At 52.7% G+C, this 16,605-nt stretch overlaps 3 protein-coding genes across 22 annotated transcripts; 1 reads left to right on the top strand and 2 right to left on the bottom strand.

Moving 5' to 3' along the window:
* Positions 1 to 581: 581 nt before the first annotated feature.
* Positions 582 to 6,424, bottom strand: EIF2B4 (eukaryotic translation initiation factor 2B subunit delta). Of its 17 annotated transcripts, none has more exons than XM_045369588.3 (13): positions 6,342 to 6,424; positions 5,963 to 6,006; positions 5,506 to 5,641; positions 5,098 to 5,304; positions 4,747 to 4,826; positions 4,466 to 4,557; positions 4,118 to 4,232; positions 3,837 to 3,913; positions 3,548 to 3,650; positions 3,154 to 3,281; positions 2,827 to 3,004; positions 947 to 1,127; positions 582 to 829 (listed from the first exon to the last, which is right to left on the bottom strand). In XM_045369588.3, exons 2-13 carry the CDS (start codon positions 5,990 to 5,992, stop codon positions 630 to 632), a joined length of 1,527 nt encoding a protein of 508 aa, XP_045225523.2. In that variant the 5' UTR covers positions 5,993 to 6,006; positions 6,342 to 6,424; the 3' UTR covers positions 582 to 629. The 17 variants fall into 17 exon arrangements, with proteins under 17 accessions (XP_045225523.2, XP_073868216.1, XP_073868213.1 ...); XM_074012115.1 differs by having other exon boundaries at positions 4,118 to 4,206; XM_074012112.1 differs by having other exon boundaries at positions 5,098 to 5,301.
* A 280-nt stretch (positions 6,425 to 6,704) lies between these two features.
* SNX17 (sorting nexin 17) lies at positions 6,705 to 12,952 on the top strand. Of its 3 annotated transcripts, XM_005576280.3 has the most exons (15): positions 6,705 to 6,891; positions 7,335 to 7,409; positions 8,716 to 8,833; positions 9,338 to 9,402; positions 9,956 to 10,066; positions 10,180 to 10,270; positions 10,432 to 10,519; positions 10,775 to 10,844; positions 11,147 to 11,239; positions 11,334 to 11,537; positions 11,672 to 11,797; positions 11,937 to 12,014; positions 12,139 to 12,213; positions 12,305 to 12,346; positions 12,432 to 12,952. In XM_005576280.3, the coding sequence occupies exons 1-15, from the start codon at positions 6,829 to 6,831 to the stop codon at positions 12,543 to 12,545; spliced, it is 1,413 nt and encodes a 470-aa protein (XP_005576337.1). In that variant the 5' UTR covers positions 6,705 to 6,828; the 3' UTR covers positions 12,546 to 12,952. The 3 variants fall into 3 exon arrangements, with proteins under 3 accessions (XP_005576337.1, XP_073868223.1, XP_073868224.1); XM_074012122.1 differs by lacking the exon at positions 8,716 to 8,833; XM_074012123.1 differs by lacking the exons at positions 6,705 to 6,891; positions 7,335 to 7,409 and having other exon boundaries at positions 8,734 to 9,204.
* Positions 12,953 to 13,058: 106 nt separating this feature from the next.
* On the bottom strand, positions 13,059 to 16,575 carry ZNF513 (zinc finger protein 513). 2 transcript variants are annotated; one of them, XM_005576283.5, is made up of 4 exons: positions 16,303 to 16,575; positions 15,922 to 16,077; positions 14,289 to 14,876; positions 13,059 to 14,193 (listed from the first exon to the last, which is right to left on the bottom strand). In XM_005576283.5, exons 1-4 carry the CDS (start codon positions 16,355 to 16,357, stop codon positions 13,367 to 13,369), a joined length of 1,626 nt encoding a protein of 541 aa, XP_005576340.1. In that variant the 5' UTR covers positions 16,358 to 16,575; the 3' UTR covers positions 13,059 to 13,366. The 2 variants fall into 2 exon arrangements, with proteins under 2 accessions (XP_005576340.1, XP_073868222.1); XM_074012121.1 differs by lacking the exon at positions 16,303 to 16,575 and having other exon boundaries at positions 14,289 to 14,599; positions 14,706 to 14,876; positions 15,922 to 15,999.
* Positions 16,576 to 16,605: the final 30 nt, after the last annotated feature.

The following is a 16,605-nucleotide window of genomic DNA, read 5'->3' as shown; positions in this document are numbered from 1 at the left end:
TGGGATTACAGGCTTGAGCCACCGCGCCCGGCCAGGACTCTTTTGAGACAGGGTCTCACTCTGTCACCCAGGCTGGAGTTCAGTGGTACGATCATGGCTTACTGCAGCCTCTACCTCTTGGGCTCAAGCAATCCTCCTGCTTCAGCCTCCTGAGTAGCTGGGACAACAGATGAGCACAACCATGCCCAGCTAATTTTTATTTTTTGCAGAGACAGGATTGCTATGTTGCCCAGGCTGGTCTCAAACCTCTGGGTTCAAACAATCCCCCTGCCTTAGCCTCCCAAAATGCTGAGATTACAGGAATGAGTCACTGCACCCAGCCCAGGACTATTTGTTCTCATATTCCTCCTCATACCTAGTTTACTATCTGGCATGTAGATGCTCAGTGAATGATTGATTTGGGTAGTTTTGGTTCTTTATACGGACCTTCAGGTTAGCCCCAATGCACTGGCATGGAGCTAGTTACCTGAGCAGGTCTTCACAAAGGTCTGAGGTTAGTAGCAGGTGATAAAAGGGGTTGTGGAGTCTGGACTCCTAACTTAAGAGGTGGAGATGCTAAAAGAGAAACAAAGGCAGCAGAGTTGCTGAAGGTAGGGACTATGGCATTTATTAACCCTGTGTTTTCCCCCTCACTGGTCACTGCTCTTGACTCGTAGAACAACAGGTACAGAACTGCAAGGGATCATCCCCAGCTCTGTGATCACCAGATCCACAAGCTCTGGGGGAGTCACATCATAGACTAGATTCAACAACCGTAGGGACGCGTGGTTCTGCCAGTTAGCCAGTGCGACATGTTCTCCCCGTTTACACTGCAGATCATCAGGGTCATCTGCAATGGAAGGTGTACCCATTACGTTCTTTTAGAAAAGAATTTCTAGTTTATCTGCCCCTCTCTCACTCTCAAGTCTTCACAGGTAGCTGGAGGCTTCTCTTTTGCCCTACTTACCTAGCTCATTAGAGACAAAGGCATCAGTCTGCACACGCTCACAGAACTTGTATGTTTCACAGCAAACCAGCACTGGTACATTATGGGCTCGAGCCACCAGGGCTAACTGTGCTGTCCCTACCCGTGACATCACAGACCCGTTGGCCAAGAGTGCATGAGCTCCCAATAGCACCTTGGAAACCTGTTTGTTTCACAGGAGAAGGGGAAGAGAAAAAATGTCATTGTTGTATCAATGCAGAATAAAGTCCCCTACTTACAGGACAGCAACATTAAGACAAGTAATAAATCTCAACATGGCCGGGCGCGGTGGCTCAAGCCTGTAATCCCAGCACTTTGGGAGACTGAGACGGTGGATCACGAGGTCAGGAGATCGAGACCATCCTGGCTAACACGGTGAAACCCCGTCTCTACTAAAAAAATACAAAAAACTAGCTGGGCGAGGTGGCAGGCGCCTGTAGTCCCAGTTACTCGGGAGGCTGAGGTGGGAGAATGGCATAAACCCGGGAGGCGGAGCTTGCAGTGAGCCGAGATCGCGCCACTGCACTCCAGCCTGGGCGACAGAGCAAGATGCCATCACAAAAAAAAAAAAAAAAAAAAAATCTCAACACCTGTGAAAAGAAGGGAAGGAAACAAAAACAAAGAGACAAGTAATAAATCTTTTTGTTTTTTGAGACCAAGTTTCACTCTTGTTGCCCAGGCTGGAGTGCAGTGGCACGATCTCGGCTCACCACAACCTCCGCCTCCTGGGTTCAAGTGATTCTCCTGCCTCAGCCTCCACAGTAGCTGGGATTACAGGCACACACCACCACTCCCAGCTGATTTTTTGTTTTTTCAGTAGAGACGGGGTTTCTCCACGTTGGTCAGGCTGGTCTCAAACTCCCAGCCTCAGATGATTTGCCTGCCTCGGACTCCCAAAGAGATAGGATTACAGGCGTGACCCACTGGGCCTGGCAAGTAATAAATCTTAATCATGGCTTTTCTTCTGTGAAAACATCTTAATGATGGCTCTTCCTCTGTAAAAACACCTGACCACTGACCCATCAAATCTCCCACAGGAAAACTAAACTTTGAAGTTACTTTTGTCTTGTTCCCTCTTCCTGGTTGCTAGTTTAATGTAATGTTTTTGCAATAGCTAGACTGCTGTAACATACTGTCAGTGTTTTTCCAATTAAATATAAACAGGGCTATGTAATTTTTTGTCTTGACACAGGGTTTCACTCTGTCGCCCAGGCTGGAGTGCAGTGGTGCAATCACAGCTCACTGCAGTTCCCGGGCTCAAGCAATCCTCCCATCTCAGCCTCCTAAGTAGCTGGAACTACATGCGCATGCACCATGCCCAGCTAATTTTGTATGTTTGTGTGTGTATGTGTGTGTGGAGACAGGGTCTCATTATGTTGAGCAGGCTGGTCTTGAACTCCTGGGCTCAAGTGATCCTCCTGCGTTGGACCCCCAAAGTGCTGAGATTGCAGGCGTGAGCCATGGCGCCAAGCCAGGACTATATAATTCTAATACTTTTAAATAATTGTGGCTGGGCACAGTGGCTCATGCCTATAATCCCAGTACTTTGGGAGGCCGAGACAGGGGAATTGCTTGAGCCCAGGAGTTCCAGCCTGGGCAACATAGCAATATCCCATCCCTACAAGAAGAATAAAAACTAGCTGGGCGTGGTGGTGCACACCAGTAGTCCCAGCTACTCAGAGGCGCAGGTGGGAAGATCACCTGAGCCCAGGAGGTCAAGACTGCAGTGAGCTGTGATCACGCCACTGCACTCCATCCTTATCTCAAAACAAAAACAAAACTAACTTTGAGAAGGTGAGATTACATCTATACTACTACACTTTTTTACCTCCAACTTTGGAGTCCTTTTCCTCTGTACTCACCTCTGGGAGCACATAGGAGGCTGCAGGAATCAGCAGGTAGGAGGCTGGGACACCAGCACGGACTAGAGAATGTAGCGTGTGCCTTCCTTCCAGCCGTGGCCGGCTGTCCACCACTACCACCCGAAATCGCCGGCCCTCTGTCCAAGCCTCCTGAAGAATTCGTGATACCAGAGATGAGCTAGAGGGAATGAAGAGGAGGATTCAGTTATAAATGTCAGTAACTGATGACTAACTTATTCCCAACTTATTCCCAAAGGCAAATGGGTAGTCCCTTCTTCAGATCATTCCAACTCCCCAGTTTGCTCAGTCACAGGGTCTGGACCATACCATCCATATACCAGGATCACATCTCCATTACTGATCTTCTGGTAAGCAAAGCGTGAAATTGCCTGAGCTGCAAGCACAATCTTCTCTTTCACATACCGGTCAATGGCTGCTTGAAGTTCTGACTTGGCCTAAATGGAGCAAAATCCTTAGTGAACAAGAAATGGACACTTTTATCCCACTGATGATCATGCCAGGTGCTTGAATATGTGTATGATGACAGGCCCATAGAGGGCCCAGAGATGGCACAAGTCAGAATGCCCAAACCCTTCCTTAACCCTTGACTAGGGCAAAAAAAAAAAAAAAAAAGGCTTATGTTGGCCTTCCCGGGGGTTTTGAACATGTTTCTTAATTCTACCCACAGGTGCATGCCTTCCTTATTTCTCATACTCATCACCTCCTCTTCCCGCTTGGAACTGCCCACACTGGTGATTTCCTTGTTAAGGAACTTGATGGCGTTGTGCATGCTCGCTGACAGGGGACGGCACTGAGTCAGGAAGCTGTAATACAACAGCAATACCTTACATCTGTGCAACTCTTCACAACTTAACAAAGGTTTCACATTAAAAAAAAAGTCTTTAAAAAGAAAACAGAACAGAAAATGAAAACAGAGATAGAAAAGCACGAAAAAGAGTACAAGACAAAGATTGGGTGAGGTGGGAGTGGACTTATAGTGTTATTCCTACCTCATGTAGGGTTTTAGTTTATTCACTAGATCCCTGGAGAGTTCTTCATTGGGTGGTGTTGTGTAATCCTGAATCACCTATAGGGTACACAAGGTGATCTGCAAAACGCCCCTTACTAAAGATCTCTGAACGGGGGCTGGGGATAAGCCTCACTGAGGAAAATGTTCTGAAGGTGGGAGTATTCCCTTTGTCCCCCAGAGGTGACCTTGGGTGACAGAGAAGCTGGGGTAGTGTTGTGGGAGGTGGGGTTGGATTGTAAGAGAGAACAGGATAGGACATACCTGCTGCAAGGCACGAAGCAGGGCAATACACCGGGCATTGGAGCCACTGACCAGGCCCTGGGAGTACTGCAGGCCGAGTCGCACCATGGCTGGGTGGATCACAGAGGATGGGATGCTGATGGGATGGCGGTGTCACATACTTCAAAAGGGAGCTTGAGCATCTACTGCCCTGCCCACCTGCCCCTAATGAAAAGGAACTTCCTTCACTAGCAGATTTCCCCACTTCTTCTACAGTTCTGCCTTGGGTTCATACTTCTTCCTGCAGAGCCCACCTTACTAGACACTTTCAATACTGACTTACTAAAACTTCTCAGACTCAAAAGTTATGACAATCTCATAGGATCCTACCTCATAAACTGGGTCAGAGAGTTTTGTCTGCTGTACTGGGGTAGGTGAGAGAAGAGACTGACTTTGGATCCATAATCCTTTCGTGTAGGAACCTTGACAAAACAAGGAACAGGACCAATGGCCCAGAGTTTAAAAATGATGAGATAAAGCTGGAAAGGAAGTGAACAGTAAGACTACTCTGACCCAAGCACCCATCCTTCTCACTTTGCACCCAGCACCTTTCCTCCCTCCAGTCCATTTCCCTAGTCTCTTTCTACCCAGGCACCAAACCCACTTCCTACCTGTTGACGCTCTGGTTTTTTAACAAGCCTTCTCAGAAGCAGGTCATCAACCTGAGGGTACTCAGGGAGACGCTTCACTCCTGAAAGATAATGATCATGTTTTCAGGACACTGTAGGTCTTGAAATATGTAATTTGCTCTTAGGGTATAAGGGGCATCAAGAAAAACAGGATGAGGTGGGGAAAACAAGGGATAATAGAGTAGAAAAGGAAATAGGGATAGGATGATGGGAAGAATTCAGAACTCTGGGTTCCAAGGTGAGAATGAGAGGTGAGAGCTGTTTTACTACAGGGCAGCCTGAGCTGGTGTTAGAATTAGGAGTAAGGGAGGTCTTAAAATGAAGGGAAGATACCTGAGGGGGTCTCTCCAGCTGTGCTGGGGCTGGCCTTAGGAGGTAGTCCTCCTTGTTCCCCTTTTCTTGCCTGTTTCAGGGCCCGCTCAGCCTCCTGCTTGGCTCGACGCTCAGCTCGAAGTTCAGCCTTACTCCGACCAGCTGGAACTTTCTCCCCAGGAGTGCCCAACTGAATGCCCGATTCTGGCAGTTCTCTGGTTGGGCCTACTAAAAGCATTAAAAAAAAAAACAGGTGCCCAAGCTGCAGGCAGGCAATATCCGTGTCCCAGCTAAAATTCGCTTCTCTCCTTGTAAACCTCTTTGCTTTACACACTTGCTCAAATCAACTTTGTCCTGTCTCTCCCTTCTCTCTCCCACCACATCCCTCTACCAGCTCCACACCCCAGCCCTTTAAAAAAGACCCCGCACCTTGACATTGGGCTGCAGATACAGCAGAGCCAGTTTCTGGTTCTGCCCCCTTTTCTTCCTTCCGTTTCTTCTTCTGCTGTTTCTTTTCCTTCCGAAGCTGCAGCTTCTCTTCTTTGGTCATTTCCCTCCCCACTGCCTGAGACACAGACATAGGATACTGCTCTTCCGCAACAATTCCAAAGGGGAACAAACACTATTGGATGCTTACGAATACATGGTTAAATCCCTAGTTCTCCCTAACTTCCACAAGCTACCTGTTACAAGCTTACATCCACAGAGACTGACGTTTCTCCTCCAGGGACAGAATCATATATTGCTAGAGTTGCAAGACCTCTGTAAAATCTCCTGGCTTTACTGAGAAATAAACTGACACGGGATGGGAGCTGGGGCGGAATAAAGCTGGCACAGCCTCCTGCGTAGCGCTTGGCAGGCGGCTTGGGAGGGAAGCCACACTTACCCCAGGCCCAGGGCGAAGCTCCGCCTTCATCCCGGATCCCGAGTCTGCATCAGAAAACAGGGCACAAAGTGAGCCAGACAGACTCCGGGAGGGCTTGGGGGCACTAGCACTCGGCGCAGCCGGCTGCTGGGTTAGCATGACCATGGCTCCGCCGGCAGGCGCGAGGCGAGCCAAAGATCCGCGTGGGGACGCACTGCGCGGTGGATCAAAGGAAAGGAGGGGTCACCGATCCTCCTCACAGGAACCAGCCGGTGCACGGCGCGGGACTGCGCTAGAGACTGTGTAGACCGGCGCCCAGCGTGGCGCTGGAACGGAGCGGCGGGGCCCAAAGGCGCTCAGGGTCCGGCACTAGCTATCCGGGGCTCGTCGGCCTGCGTACCGGTAGGCAGGCCTGGCTCTTCACTCACCCTCGCGAACAGCCACGGCCACAGCAGCCATCGCCCTCAGTCCTAGGCTCCGCCCGCCTGGTCACGGAGCCGCCCCGCTGCCTCGCTCCGTGGCCGCTGGGTCCACAGCGCCACCTGGGCTGGAGGCTGAGCCGCCGAAGGAGGACGCGCAGCCCTAATCGGACTACAATTTCTGACGGGCCCCGGGGCCCCGCCCCGCACTACGGGTTGCAATGAGGGTCAACTCCACTTTGGGCTCCTTGTCCCGAGAGGCGGCTCTTGCCCTTTAGACTACAGTTCCCAGCATGCCCGGGCTACTGCGTCCCAGAACCGACGTCCCACCGCCTTCCCACATCGGATCGCAGGGCTCCCAAAATGGCGAGTGAGGCTGCGGGGACTCGCTGAGCAGCGGAGGGGGAGCGTGCAGAGCCGCTTCGGCCCTCACAGTCTGGAGCCCGGCTGGGCCGTGCCGTAGGGAACATGCACTTTTCCATTCCCGAAACCGAGTCCCGCAGCGGGGACAGCGGCGGCTCCGCTTACGTGGTGAGGAGCGGCCGGAGCCGGGCCGGGCAGGGGCGGGGATAACGGGCCCGAGCCTTCTCGGAGCGGCCTCCGAGGCCTGACCGCCACCCTTCGGGCCTGGTCCTGGGCCGCCGACCGTCGGGAGCTCATCTCGTGTGTGTGATTGGTCGCCCGAGCTCCTGTAGGGTAGGCCCTTAGGCCGGGTCGCCTCCCGGAGCTAGGCCCCAGCTGCCCTGGTGGGCGTCACTGGCCTATTGGGCAGGGAGACTGCAACACAAGCGTCCGAATTTCCCCCGGACTGGCTCTTCAGCTTTGGGACCTGGCCCTGGGGAAAACAAGCGAACTAACCCTTGGGAGATTAGCGCGTTACTCCGGCGGAGTTGCCAGGCAACTTCCGGCCAGGGTTCTCAAGGGGGTTGCTCGGACCGCAACCCTAAAATGCTTGACTACTTTTGTGTCCTCAGGCCTATAACATTCACGTGAATGGAGTCCTGCACTGTCGGGTGCGCTACAGCCAGCTCCTGGGGCTGCACGAGCAGGTGGGACTAGCACCCCTGCCTTGAGACAGCTTCAAGCCCTTCCCTACACGTGGGCATCAGTGTCTCCCTTTACCTGCTCTTCTTGTTCCCGTAGACTGTAGTTCCCCTTTAATCACTGCCACAGAGAAGGGTCCTGGTTTATCTTGTTTAACATTTCCGGGAACTCCCTAAGAAGCTTAATGTCCGCGCAACAACTGCCCGTTCCTGTCCTTATATCCTGGTTCTCTGTCCTGTCTTACTGCCCTAGTAGCCTTTACCCCTGCATGGGCAAACCAACCCTTCCCCCCGACTACCTCCACCTAGGCTGTCAAAGCACATTCCGTCTGTCATCTGAGCGGCAACTTGAAGTTATTTTCCCTGCTTATACAAACGATTCACCGATTTCCTTTTGTGTTCTTCGGCTCATTTCAGTGTGTTTAGCTGTGCCAATTATCGTTATGTATCTGTGATGCAATGTTTCTTCTCCTTTCTTACCAGATCATAAACTCTATTTAACTCAGTAGAGTTCTACTGATAATTAGTTATGCAACCCTGAGGAAGTTACCTGATTTATTTTTTATTTTTATTTTTTTGAGACGGAGTTTCCCTCTTGTTGCCCAGGCTGGAGTGCAGTGGCACGATCTCGGCTCACAGTCTCGGCTCTGCCTCCTGGGTTCAAGCAATTCTCCTGCCTTAGCCTCCCAAGAAGCTGGGATTACAGGCGCCTGCCGCCACACCCGGCTAATTTTTGTATTTTTAGTAGAGACACGGTTTCACTATGTTGACCAGGTTGGTCTCAAACTCCTGACCTCAGGTGATCCACCCACCTTGGCCTTCCAAGATGCTGGGATTACAGGCATGAGCCACGGTACCCAGCTGTTACCTGATTTCTTTGGGCCTCGGTTTCTACACCTGAAAGATGGATTCTTTGATCTGCAGAGTCCCTTTAAGTCCTAAGATACTTTGTGAACAGACTTAGCTATTAACTCTGCACTTTATAAAGCCCTTTCCTTCCTGTGAGGGTTCAGTGAACAGTCTTGCTAGGTGGTCAGTGGGCTCCCAATAGGTCCCGGCCCAGTACAAATCCTCCCCATACTGTGGAGGGGCTGACTTGTACACAATAAGATAGAGAACAGCTTATATCTAGGACAGCTCCCTTGAGATGCTACCTCTGTCAAAGGAATTGTTTCTCAGATGACCAGGGTAGACAGGGGAGCAGGGACTGAGGGAAGGGAGGGACACCCAAGAGAACATTATGAGCATATGTAGATTGCCACATCTCATTTTCTGTGTTTATGTGAAGGGTTGTATCTCTTTCTCTAAATAGCTTCGGAAGGAGTATGGGGCCAATGTACTTCCTGCATTCCCCCCAAAGAAGCTTTTCTCTCTGACTCCTGCTGAGGTAGAACAGAGGAGAGAGCAGTTAGAGAAGTACATGCAAGCTGGTGAGTGGTTGCAGGAAACTAGGTTGACTATATTGAGGACTATGGGGAGAGACTTAAAAACAGCTGGTTCTGTAGAAGGGCCTGATTTAATTTCTAGATCTGGGAAGCCTCTTGTTTGATCTGTTATGCAATTAGCAAAGTAAATAGTCTGAGGATATGTAACTCTATATACTAGCAGAACAATTTGGGCACTAACATCTATGAGAAATAGTAGTATAACACTAGTCTTAAGATCAGTGGAGAGAACTTAATTTGTATCTGATGTGCTTTAGATTAACATCATTGTTATTTCCCTAGTTCTATAGACTGGACTCACCTAGATGGCAGCCAAGGGTGGGGCAGGTGAAGAATTTATGCAAACAGTGAGTGAGGTGAGGCCAGCTGGGGGATGTGGCAGGCCACCATCAGCCCAGGAAATGGGGTCGGGGGAACCTACTGAGAGGAGGACTGGGGAGCCAAGAGTGAGTCCTAAGTTCCTGTAATATCATTCTCTTGTCCTTATAGTTCGGCAAGACCCATTGCTTGGGAGCAGCGAGACCTTCAACAGTTTCCTGCGTCGGGCACAACAGGTAAGGACTTTGGGTGGGACCAAGATTTAAGGAAAGGACCTTACTGGAAGGTCATGTCTTTTATTTTTTTGAGACAGAGTCTCGGTCTGTTGCACAGGCTGGAGAGTAGTGGTGTAATCTCAGCTCACTGCAACCTCTGCCTCCCAGGTTCAAGTGATTCTCCTGCCTCAGCCTCCCATGTAGCTGGAATTACAGGCGCCTGCCACCATGTCCAGCTAATTTTTGTATTTTTAGTGGAGACGGGGTTTTGCCATGTTGGCCAGGCTGGTCTCGAACTCCTGACCTCAGGTGATCCACCCGCCTCAGCCTCCCAAAGTGCTGGGATTGCAGGCATGAGCCACCACACCAGGCCAGGCCATGTCATCTTAATAACAGAGGAGTCATCTTTTTTAATGGAATGAAACTTCTTCTGTTCCTATGAAATCAAAGAAATCCCAGCCTGTATTTAAGCAGCTGAGAATAAAGATACACAAGGGACCTAGAAATAGAGTTGGGCATAGGTCAAGGCAAGGGACAAGACAGTGCCTCCCATCCCCATGTGTGCTCACAACAGGAGACACAGCAGGTCCCCACAGAGGAAGTGTCCTTGGAAGTGCTGCTGAGCAACGGGCAGAAAGTTCTTATCAACGTGCTAACTTCAGATCAGACTGAGGATGTCCTGGAGGTGAGGCGCTTGTTCAGCACTGCCCCTTCTTCCCCTGCATGCCAGGGTCCTGGGCTTGGAGAATGATTGGAACCAGCCAGTATGATGAGCTATACTTCTATCCCTATCCCCAGGCTGTAGCCGCAAAGCTGGATCTTCCAGATGACTTGATTGGATACTTTAGCCTATTCTTAGTTCGAGAAAAAGAGGATGGAGCCTTTTCTTGTGAGTTTCTCTGGACTTGACTGCTTCCTTGTACTTCCAGTAGTGAGTTTGCAACCCCTCTAACTCCCCACCCCCACCCCCAGAATGAACATTACCTCAGGGCACTTCTTTCTTGATTTCCCTTCCTTTAAATCTCACTACATTTTTTTTTAAACTCATAGTTGTACGGAAGTTGCAAGAGTTTGAGCTGCCTTATGTGTCTGTTACTAGCCTTCGGAGTCAAGAGTATAAGATTGTGCTGAGGAAGAGGTCAGGGCTGGGCCTGGAAGGGGCGGGGTGGGAGGGTGCTGTGCTGGATTGGATTATTGGGCCATACATTGAGACAGAATAATCTGGACAAGGGGGTGTAGTGCTGGGTGTTTCTGCCAGGCCTCCCAAGCTTCCTCCCATTATACCATTAGCCTCTGATAGTTCGGATTGCTCCTATTTTGCCCATTTTCCATTCTACCTCTTGCCTTACCCCAGCTTAGCCCCATTACCTCTTTCCACCCCTTGGCCTCACAGTTATTGGGACTCTGCCTATGATGACGATGTCATGGAGAACCGGGTTGGCCTGAACCTGCTTTATGCTCAGGTGAGCTTGGAGCTGCCTCAGAACCCTTCCCCTGAAGAAAGTAACTGGTGACTCACTCTTCCAAGAAAACTGCTATCGTGTTTTTGTTCCCAGTTTGTGGGGAAGTTCCTAGAATACTGTCAGTGCTGCTGGCACAATATCTACTCTCCCTATTTTTATTAAGCTGACAAGATCAAGGACTTACTGCAAAGAGGTCGCTCAAGTGTGGGGCTCGGGGTCAGGCTGGACAGAGGTAATGGTAGACACTTTCCTTGGATTGCTGACTGGGACCTCCTACTGCCTGCCCCTTGTCTCTACTATAGACGGTATCAGATATTGAGCGTGGGTGGATCTTGGTCACCAAGGAACAGCACCGGCAACTCAAATCTCTGCAAGAGAAGGTCTCCAAGAAGGAGGTGAGCCCCGCCTCTGTCTCCCTCCAAGGGGTTGCTTTTTCTGCGCTGTCCCATTCCCCCTCCTAATCTACCCCCACGTGATGACCATTTTCAGTTCCTGAGACTGGCCCAGACACTGCGGCACTATGGTTACCTGCGCTTTGATGCCTGTGTGGCTGACTTCCCGGAAAAGGACTGTCCCGTGGTGGTGAGCGCGGGCAACAGTGAGCTCAGCCTGCAGCTCCGCCTGCCTGGCCAGCAACTCCGAGAAGGCTCCTTCCGGGTCACCCGCATGCGATGCTGGCGGGTCACCTCCTCTGTGAGTCGGGGTAGGAGGGGGAGGCCTGGGTTGGAGGCCTGGCAAGCCTTGAGCTTAGGTATGGGCTGCAGTGGGTCAGGGAGCCAGACAGGTTGGTCAGAGTGAACTCAGCCTAATTCCCCTTCCTCTCCCAGGTGCCATTGCCCAGTGGAAGCACGAGCAGCCCGGGCCGGGGCCGGGGCGAGGTGCGCCTGGAACTGGCTTTTGAATACCTCATGAGCAAGGACCGGCTACAGTGGGTCACCATCACTAGCCCCCAGGTGTGAACCTAGCCTCAGGCCTCCTCTGAAGCACCTTAGATAAAAGTGTAGGGTTTCCAGTACTCAATATGGGAGCCATTAGTGCTGCTGGGCTCAGACTGACCACTCTTGTCAAGCTGGACACTCTTCTTGCCCTCAGGCTATCATGATGAGCATCTGCTTGCAGTCCATGGTGGATGAACTGATGGTGAAGAAATCAGGCGGCAGTATCAGGAAGGTAGGCAGCAAGTGTGGACTGAGCAGTGAGCGGGTGGCTGGGGGCCTTTTGTCCTAGATGTGAGGCTTCTCGAGAGAGAGGGGGAGTGATCCTGCCCTCACTGGCACCTTGTATCTGTCCCCAGATGCTGCGCCGGCGGGTGGGGGGCACTCTGAGACGCTCAGACAGCCAGCAAGCAGTGAAGTCCCCACCACTGCTTGTAAGTATTACCTCCTCGTCAGAACCCTGGCTCTCAGCCCTGCCTCGCCTCTCCTAGTGAGTTTCTGACATCTCTGCCTCTTCTTCCCCAGGAGTCACCTGATGCCACCCGGGAGTCTATGGTCAAACTCTCAGTGAGTTCCAGGGTTGGTGAGGTTGCTGTTTGTTGGGGGATCTTGCATGCTCCAGATCTCTGACCCTACCCTGCCTTTGTTACAGAGTAAGCTGAGTGCTGTGAGCTTGCGGGGAATTGGCAGTCCCAGCACAGATGCCAGTGCCAGTGATGTCCACGGCAATTTCGCCTTCGAGGGCATTGGAGATGAGGATCTGTAATCTCCACTGCTTGGATGTCTGCCCTCTACCCGTGGAATTTACAGAAACTTGCCCTGTGCCTGTGTCCCCCAAGCTGGGGAGGGAGGGGTCTTTTCCTTCTCCCTTCCTACCTTCCCCTTTTCTCTTGGCCAGGGGCCTTGTAATGTACCTTTCCTCGTCCCCTGGGCTGGCTGCACAGAGGATTGCCCCTTCTCTTTTCAGAGCTGGCCCTCGATGCCAAATTAGCATTTAGTATTTTGCACAAAGTCTAAGGGACCATGGCTACCTGCCTTGGGGAGGAACCACAACTCCCTCTGGGCCACTTCTGGCTTCTTGGGGCCATGGGCCAAAGGCCAAGGGGATGGGCAGAGGTCTGTGTTTGGTCTGGCCTAGTTCCCCATCATTAAACTCAGCCTGATTGCTGCCTACCTCTGGTTCCCTCTCACTGCCCCTGCTTCCCCTATCACAGCATGGACTACTGTGCTAAGGGTAAGGCCAAATTGCCTGCCATTGCCAATTCAGCATAGACATGGCTTTGTTAGTGTTTCCTTTATTATAAAGCACTGAAATAAGTTAAATAAACAGGTGGGAGGCTGGGCAGTCCCCCAGCCAGTTTGTCCACAGCCCCTGGGAGCAGTGGAGGTGAATACAGGGCCCTTCTCACTGAGCTGGTGAAGTGCATCAGTCAAGGCAAGGCCCCCTGGTCCATATGGCCCCCCGCCCATGGGGTTGGGCTGGTCCTTATAGTGCCTAGGTTAGTCTGTGTGGAGCCCCTGGCCAGCGGGGGAGAAAAAGGTGGCTTCTGGTCCGTCTGTATAAAACGTGGGGAAGAAGGACCTAGTTCAGGGTGAGTCTGTATGGACAGCCCGGCTGCCAGCAGTCCCCAGGGCTGGTGGGCCCCGAGAGCTCAAAACAGAGGGTGGGCTATGAGGTGGGGCCCAGCCCTCAGAGGCGGAGAGACCAGGCCCTCCTGCCCCACCGTGGCCATGCACCTTTTGGTGGCGCTTGTAGTTGTCCCAGTGGCCCGTGGTATAGGCGCAGGTGGTACAGCGGAAGGGCTTCTCGCCTGTGTGCCGCAGCATGTGACGTTTGAGGTTCATGCTCTGGTTGCAGCTGTAGTTGCAAAGGCTACACCGAAAAGGTTTGTCACCAGAGTGGATGCGACCATGACGCTTGAGGTTGGCCAGATTGCCACAGGCATAAGGGCAGAGGGGGCACTTGTAGGGCTTCTCTCCTGTATGGACGCGCTGATGCCGTTTCAGGTTATCCAGATGAGCAGAGGCATAAGGACAGCGGGCGCAGCGGAAGGGCTTCTCGCCACTGTGTGTCTTCATGTGCCGGGCCAGGTGGTTGGGATAGTGAGTGGCAAAGGGGCAGAGGCTACAGGCAAAGCCTTTGTCACTGGGGCCCTGGGGCCCCCCACTGGCACCCCCTCCAGCCTCTCCTCGCATGCAGCGCCCACACATGGCAGCTCCCAGCCGACTGCCCTCACCCTCCTCCAGCTCTTGTCCACAGCCCCGGCAGGTCCAAGGAAATAGCAGCTCTGGCAGTGGTTCTGATCCAGTTCCACAGAGGCCCTCCCCTTCACCCCGCAACTGCCCACAGTCTGGCAGGAAACTGGCACCACCTGGTGGCACATGGAGGCTCAAATCTGGAAGGAGCAGAGCATCTGTGGGGACAAAGACCTGGGCTATGAATCCAATCCAAGCATTCCTAGTGCCAGCCACCCATGTCCCAAGGTCTTTGGTCCCTGGTCTCGCTTACCTTCAGGTCGCCGGGGCACCGCCCCTTCCTGCTCTGTGGGACTGGGAGGCCGGGCTGGTCGTGGAGCACAGCAGCGGAAGCCACAGGTCGGGCAGGGAGGAGTGGGGGGCCCTGCGTGGGTACGCTGATGCCGCCTCAGGTTGCCCAGGCTGCTGCAGGCAAAGGGGCAGTGGGGACAGCGGTAGGGCTTCTCGCCAGTGTGGGTGCGGGTATGTCGTGTCAGGTTGACGAGCTGGGCTGAGGCGTAGGGGCAGCGGCCACAGCGGAACGGCTTCTCTCCGCTGTGTGTCTGCATGTGCCGCTTCAGGTGGCTCGAGTAGTGGGACACGAAGGTGCAGAGGCGGCATGAGTACAGTAGCCGTGGGGGCAGCAGGGGCCCCCCACCCGGCCCTCCTGCCCCACAACACGGCCCCTCACCTGTCGGCCCCCCACACAGCTGGCAGGCTGGGCCTGGCCTCTCACCCCTGGCCTCCCCTGGACCCCTGGCTGGCTCCTCAACTTCACTCTCCGCACTTAGTGCCCGGCCGCCCCCAGACTCATCGTCGCTCAGCCCGTAGGGAAGCCCAGGCCTGGCCCCCAGAGAGTCTCCTGGTGAAATAGACATGAGAAGAGACATCAGCATGGGGTAGGATCAGGCTCCAAACTCTCCCCTTTTCAGTTATGGTCTCCCCACTTGCTTGGCTCCACCCTTAGCTTTGATGATCCCTTTAGTTCCCTCCTAGGAATCAAGTTCTCCCCTGCAGTAATTCCTGAAAATTCAACATGAATTGTCTACCTCTTAGACTGGACTAATCTAGTGATGGTAGAATTGATCTGTATCTAGTTTCACTGAATGGGCAAGGATCAAGGGTTCACAGTGGACCACAGACTGAAATGAATCAATAATGTAATTCTTGAGATAAGAAAGTAAAAATACAGAAGGCAGAGAACCCCAAGACCTTTTCCTAAACTCTATTGCTAAGGCTCCTTTTAGTAAAGAGCTGATATAAAATCTGTCTCTGAGGCAAAATTTGGAGGGAAGTGGAGACAATGAAAGTAATGCATGTAATACCACTTGCCGGCCTAAAGAACAGATTGATATTTACATGGGTCCCCTCAATGACTTTCAAAAAACATCTTGCATAAATGGATGGGTTAGTGCAGCAAATTAGGGTAGGGTGCTGCTAAGATCACAGGGAAGAGGGGCATGGAAGGATAAAGACAGAAACTAAAGGATAAAGACAGAAACTAAAACCTCTCAATACAAAAGGAGCTTACGCTGCAGGTGAAAGGGAGTTAAATTAGACGTCAGTACTGGGTTGAATGATTTACAGAGAGTTTGCTTCCCTGAACCGCTCTTAAAAGTAAATACACATAAGGAATGGGCTAGGAAGAGGGACAGGGCATTTACTTTTAATCAGTTGCTCCATGTGATTCACCCACCCTCCTATTCATATCACCTTTGACCGGGCCTCAGAACTTCACCTCAACAAAGTGATGGAAGTGATTGGACCATTAAACAAATGAAGTCATCTAGCTCAAATGTAAGCTCAACCAGCCCTCGGTTGTGGCAGGAAATGGTGCTCTAATCTGCCTCCCGAAGGGCTGGGGTCTCCAGCGGCCACTAATCCTTAACCAAGTCCCGAAAACCCACCTTCTGAGTCTCTCTCGAAGCCCATGAGCTGGTCACTGTTGCCGTCGCCTTCCTCCTCTTCCTCTTCCTCCTCAAACTCCAGATCCTGGCCTAGTAGCAAATCACTCTCCAATACCAGGGCCCCGGGTCCTTCGTCGAGGGAGTCTTCAGTATCCACTGAAGAGGGGAGGGGGCTTGTGGATTCTCCCTCAAGAGCCAGCCCTCGTGGACTACACTTCCCGTACTCGCTGACCCACTCTGATTACCTTAGTGCCTCGGTGGGAAGCTAGGAGTCTGGATCGCCCACTTCATCCCTCAGGAGTCCCCCTCCACCCTGACCTGAGCCCACGCTCCACTGCCCCCACCCGCGCTCCTCTCCCCTCAAGGCCCCTGACCCCTGACCTTTGACCCCCTCGCATTTCACGGGCTGCGGGTGGCTTTGCTTCCTTCGGGGCATCGTGACCGGCTCCAGCCCGACGCGCCTCCGGCCTGCGGCCGCCCGACCCCGCCCCTCCTATCTCGGCCCGCCCGTCTGCCCTTCCTCTCAGGGCCCGCGGGCCGCCCCCATGCAGCGGCGCGGGCCCTGGGCAGCCCCCGGCCCTGGCCCCGGCACCCAGCTCAGGCCGCTCCCGCCGCCGCCGCCGCTTCCATTCATGGAGCCCCCTACCCCCCTACGGAGACCAGCTGGTACCTCCGTACTCGCTT

Source organism: Macaca fascicularis, chromosome 13, assembly GCF_037993035.2.
Source record: "Macaca fascicularis isolate 582-1 chromosome 13, T2T-MFA8v1.1".
NCBI lineage: Eukaryota > Metazoa > Chordata > Mammalia > Primates > Cercopithecidae > Macaca > Macaca fascicularis.
The sequence above is the reverse complement of the archived record's forward strand: the minus strand, read 5'-3'. Positions and strand labels throughout refer to the sequence as shown.

What these genes read in the sequence shown, in the direction of transcription:
- SNX17 (XM_005576280.3), top strand. Translation starts at nt 6,829, where the DNA reads ATGCACTTTTCCATTCCCGAAACCGAGTCCCGCAGCGGGGACAGCGGC. An exon ending in TCCTGGGGCTGCACGAGCAG is followed by an intron (nt 7,410 to 8,715) that starts GTGGGACTAGCA and finishes TTCTCTAAATAG; the next exon opens with CTTCGGAAGGAGTATGGGGC. An exon ending in TCACCATCACTAGCCCCCAG is followed by an intron (nt 11,798 to 11,936) that starts GTGTGAACCTAG and finishes TCTTGCCCTCAG; the next exon opens with GCTATCATGATGAGCATCTG.
- ZNF513 (XM_005576283.5), bottom strand. Translation starts at nt 16,357, where the DNA reads ATGCCCCGAAGGAAGCAAAGCCACCCGCAGCCCGTGAAATGCGAGGGG. An exon ending in CTTCGAGAGAGACTCAGAAG is followed by an intron (nt 14,877 to 15,921) that starts GTGGGTTTTCGG and finishes CTATTTCACCAG; the next exon opens with GAGACTCTCTGGGGGCCAGG. An exon ending in GGTGCCCCGGCGACCTGAAG is followed by an intron (nt 14,194 to 14,288) that starts GTAAGCGAGACC and finishes TTGTCCCCACAG; the next exon opens with ATGCTCTGCTCCTTCCAGAT.
- EIF2B4 (XM_045369587.3), bottom strand. Translation starts at nt 6,106, where the DNA reads ATGGTCATGCTAACCCAGCAGCCGGCTGCGCCGAGTGCTAGTGCCCCC. An exon ending in AGCTTCGCCCTGGGCCTGGG is followed by an intron (nt 5,642 to 5,962) that starts GTAAGTGTGGCT and finishes TCTGTGTCTCAG; the next exon opens with GCAGTGGGGAGGGAAATGAC. An exon ending in CTTTGTCTCTAATGAGCTAG is followed by an intron (nt 830 to 946) that starts GTAAGTAGGGCA and finishes CTTCCATTGCAG; the next exon opens with ATGACCCTGATGATCTGCAG.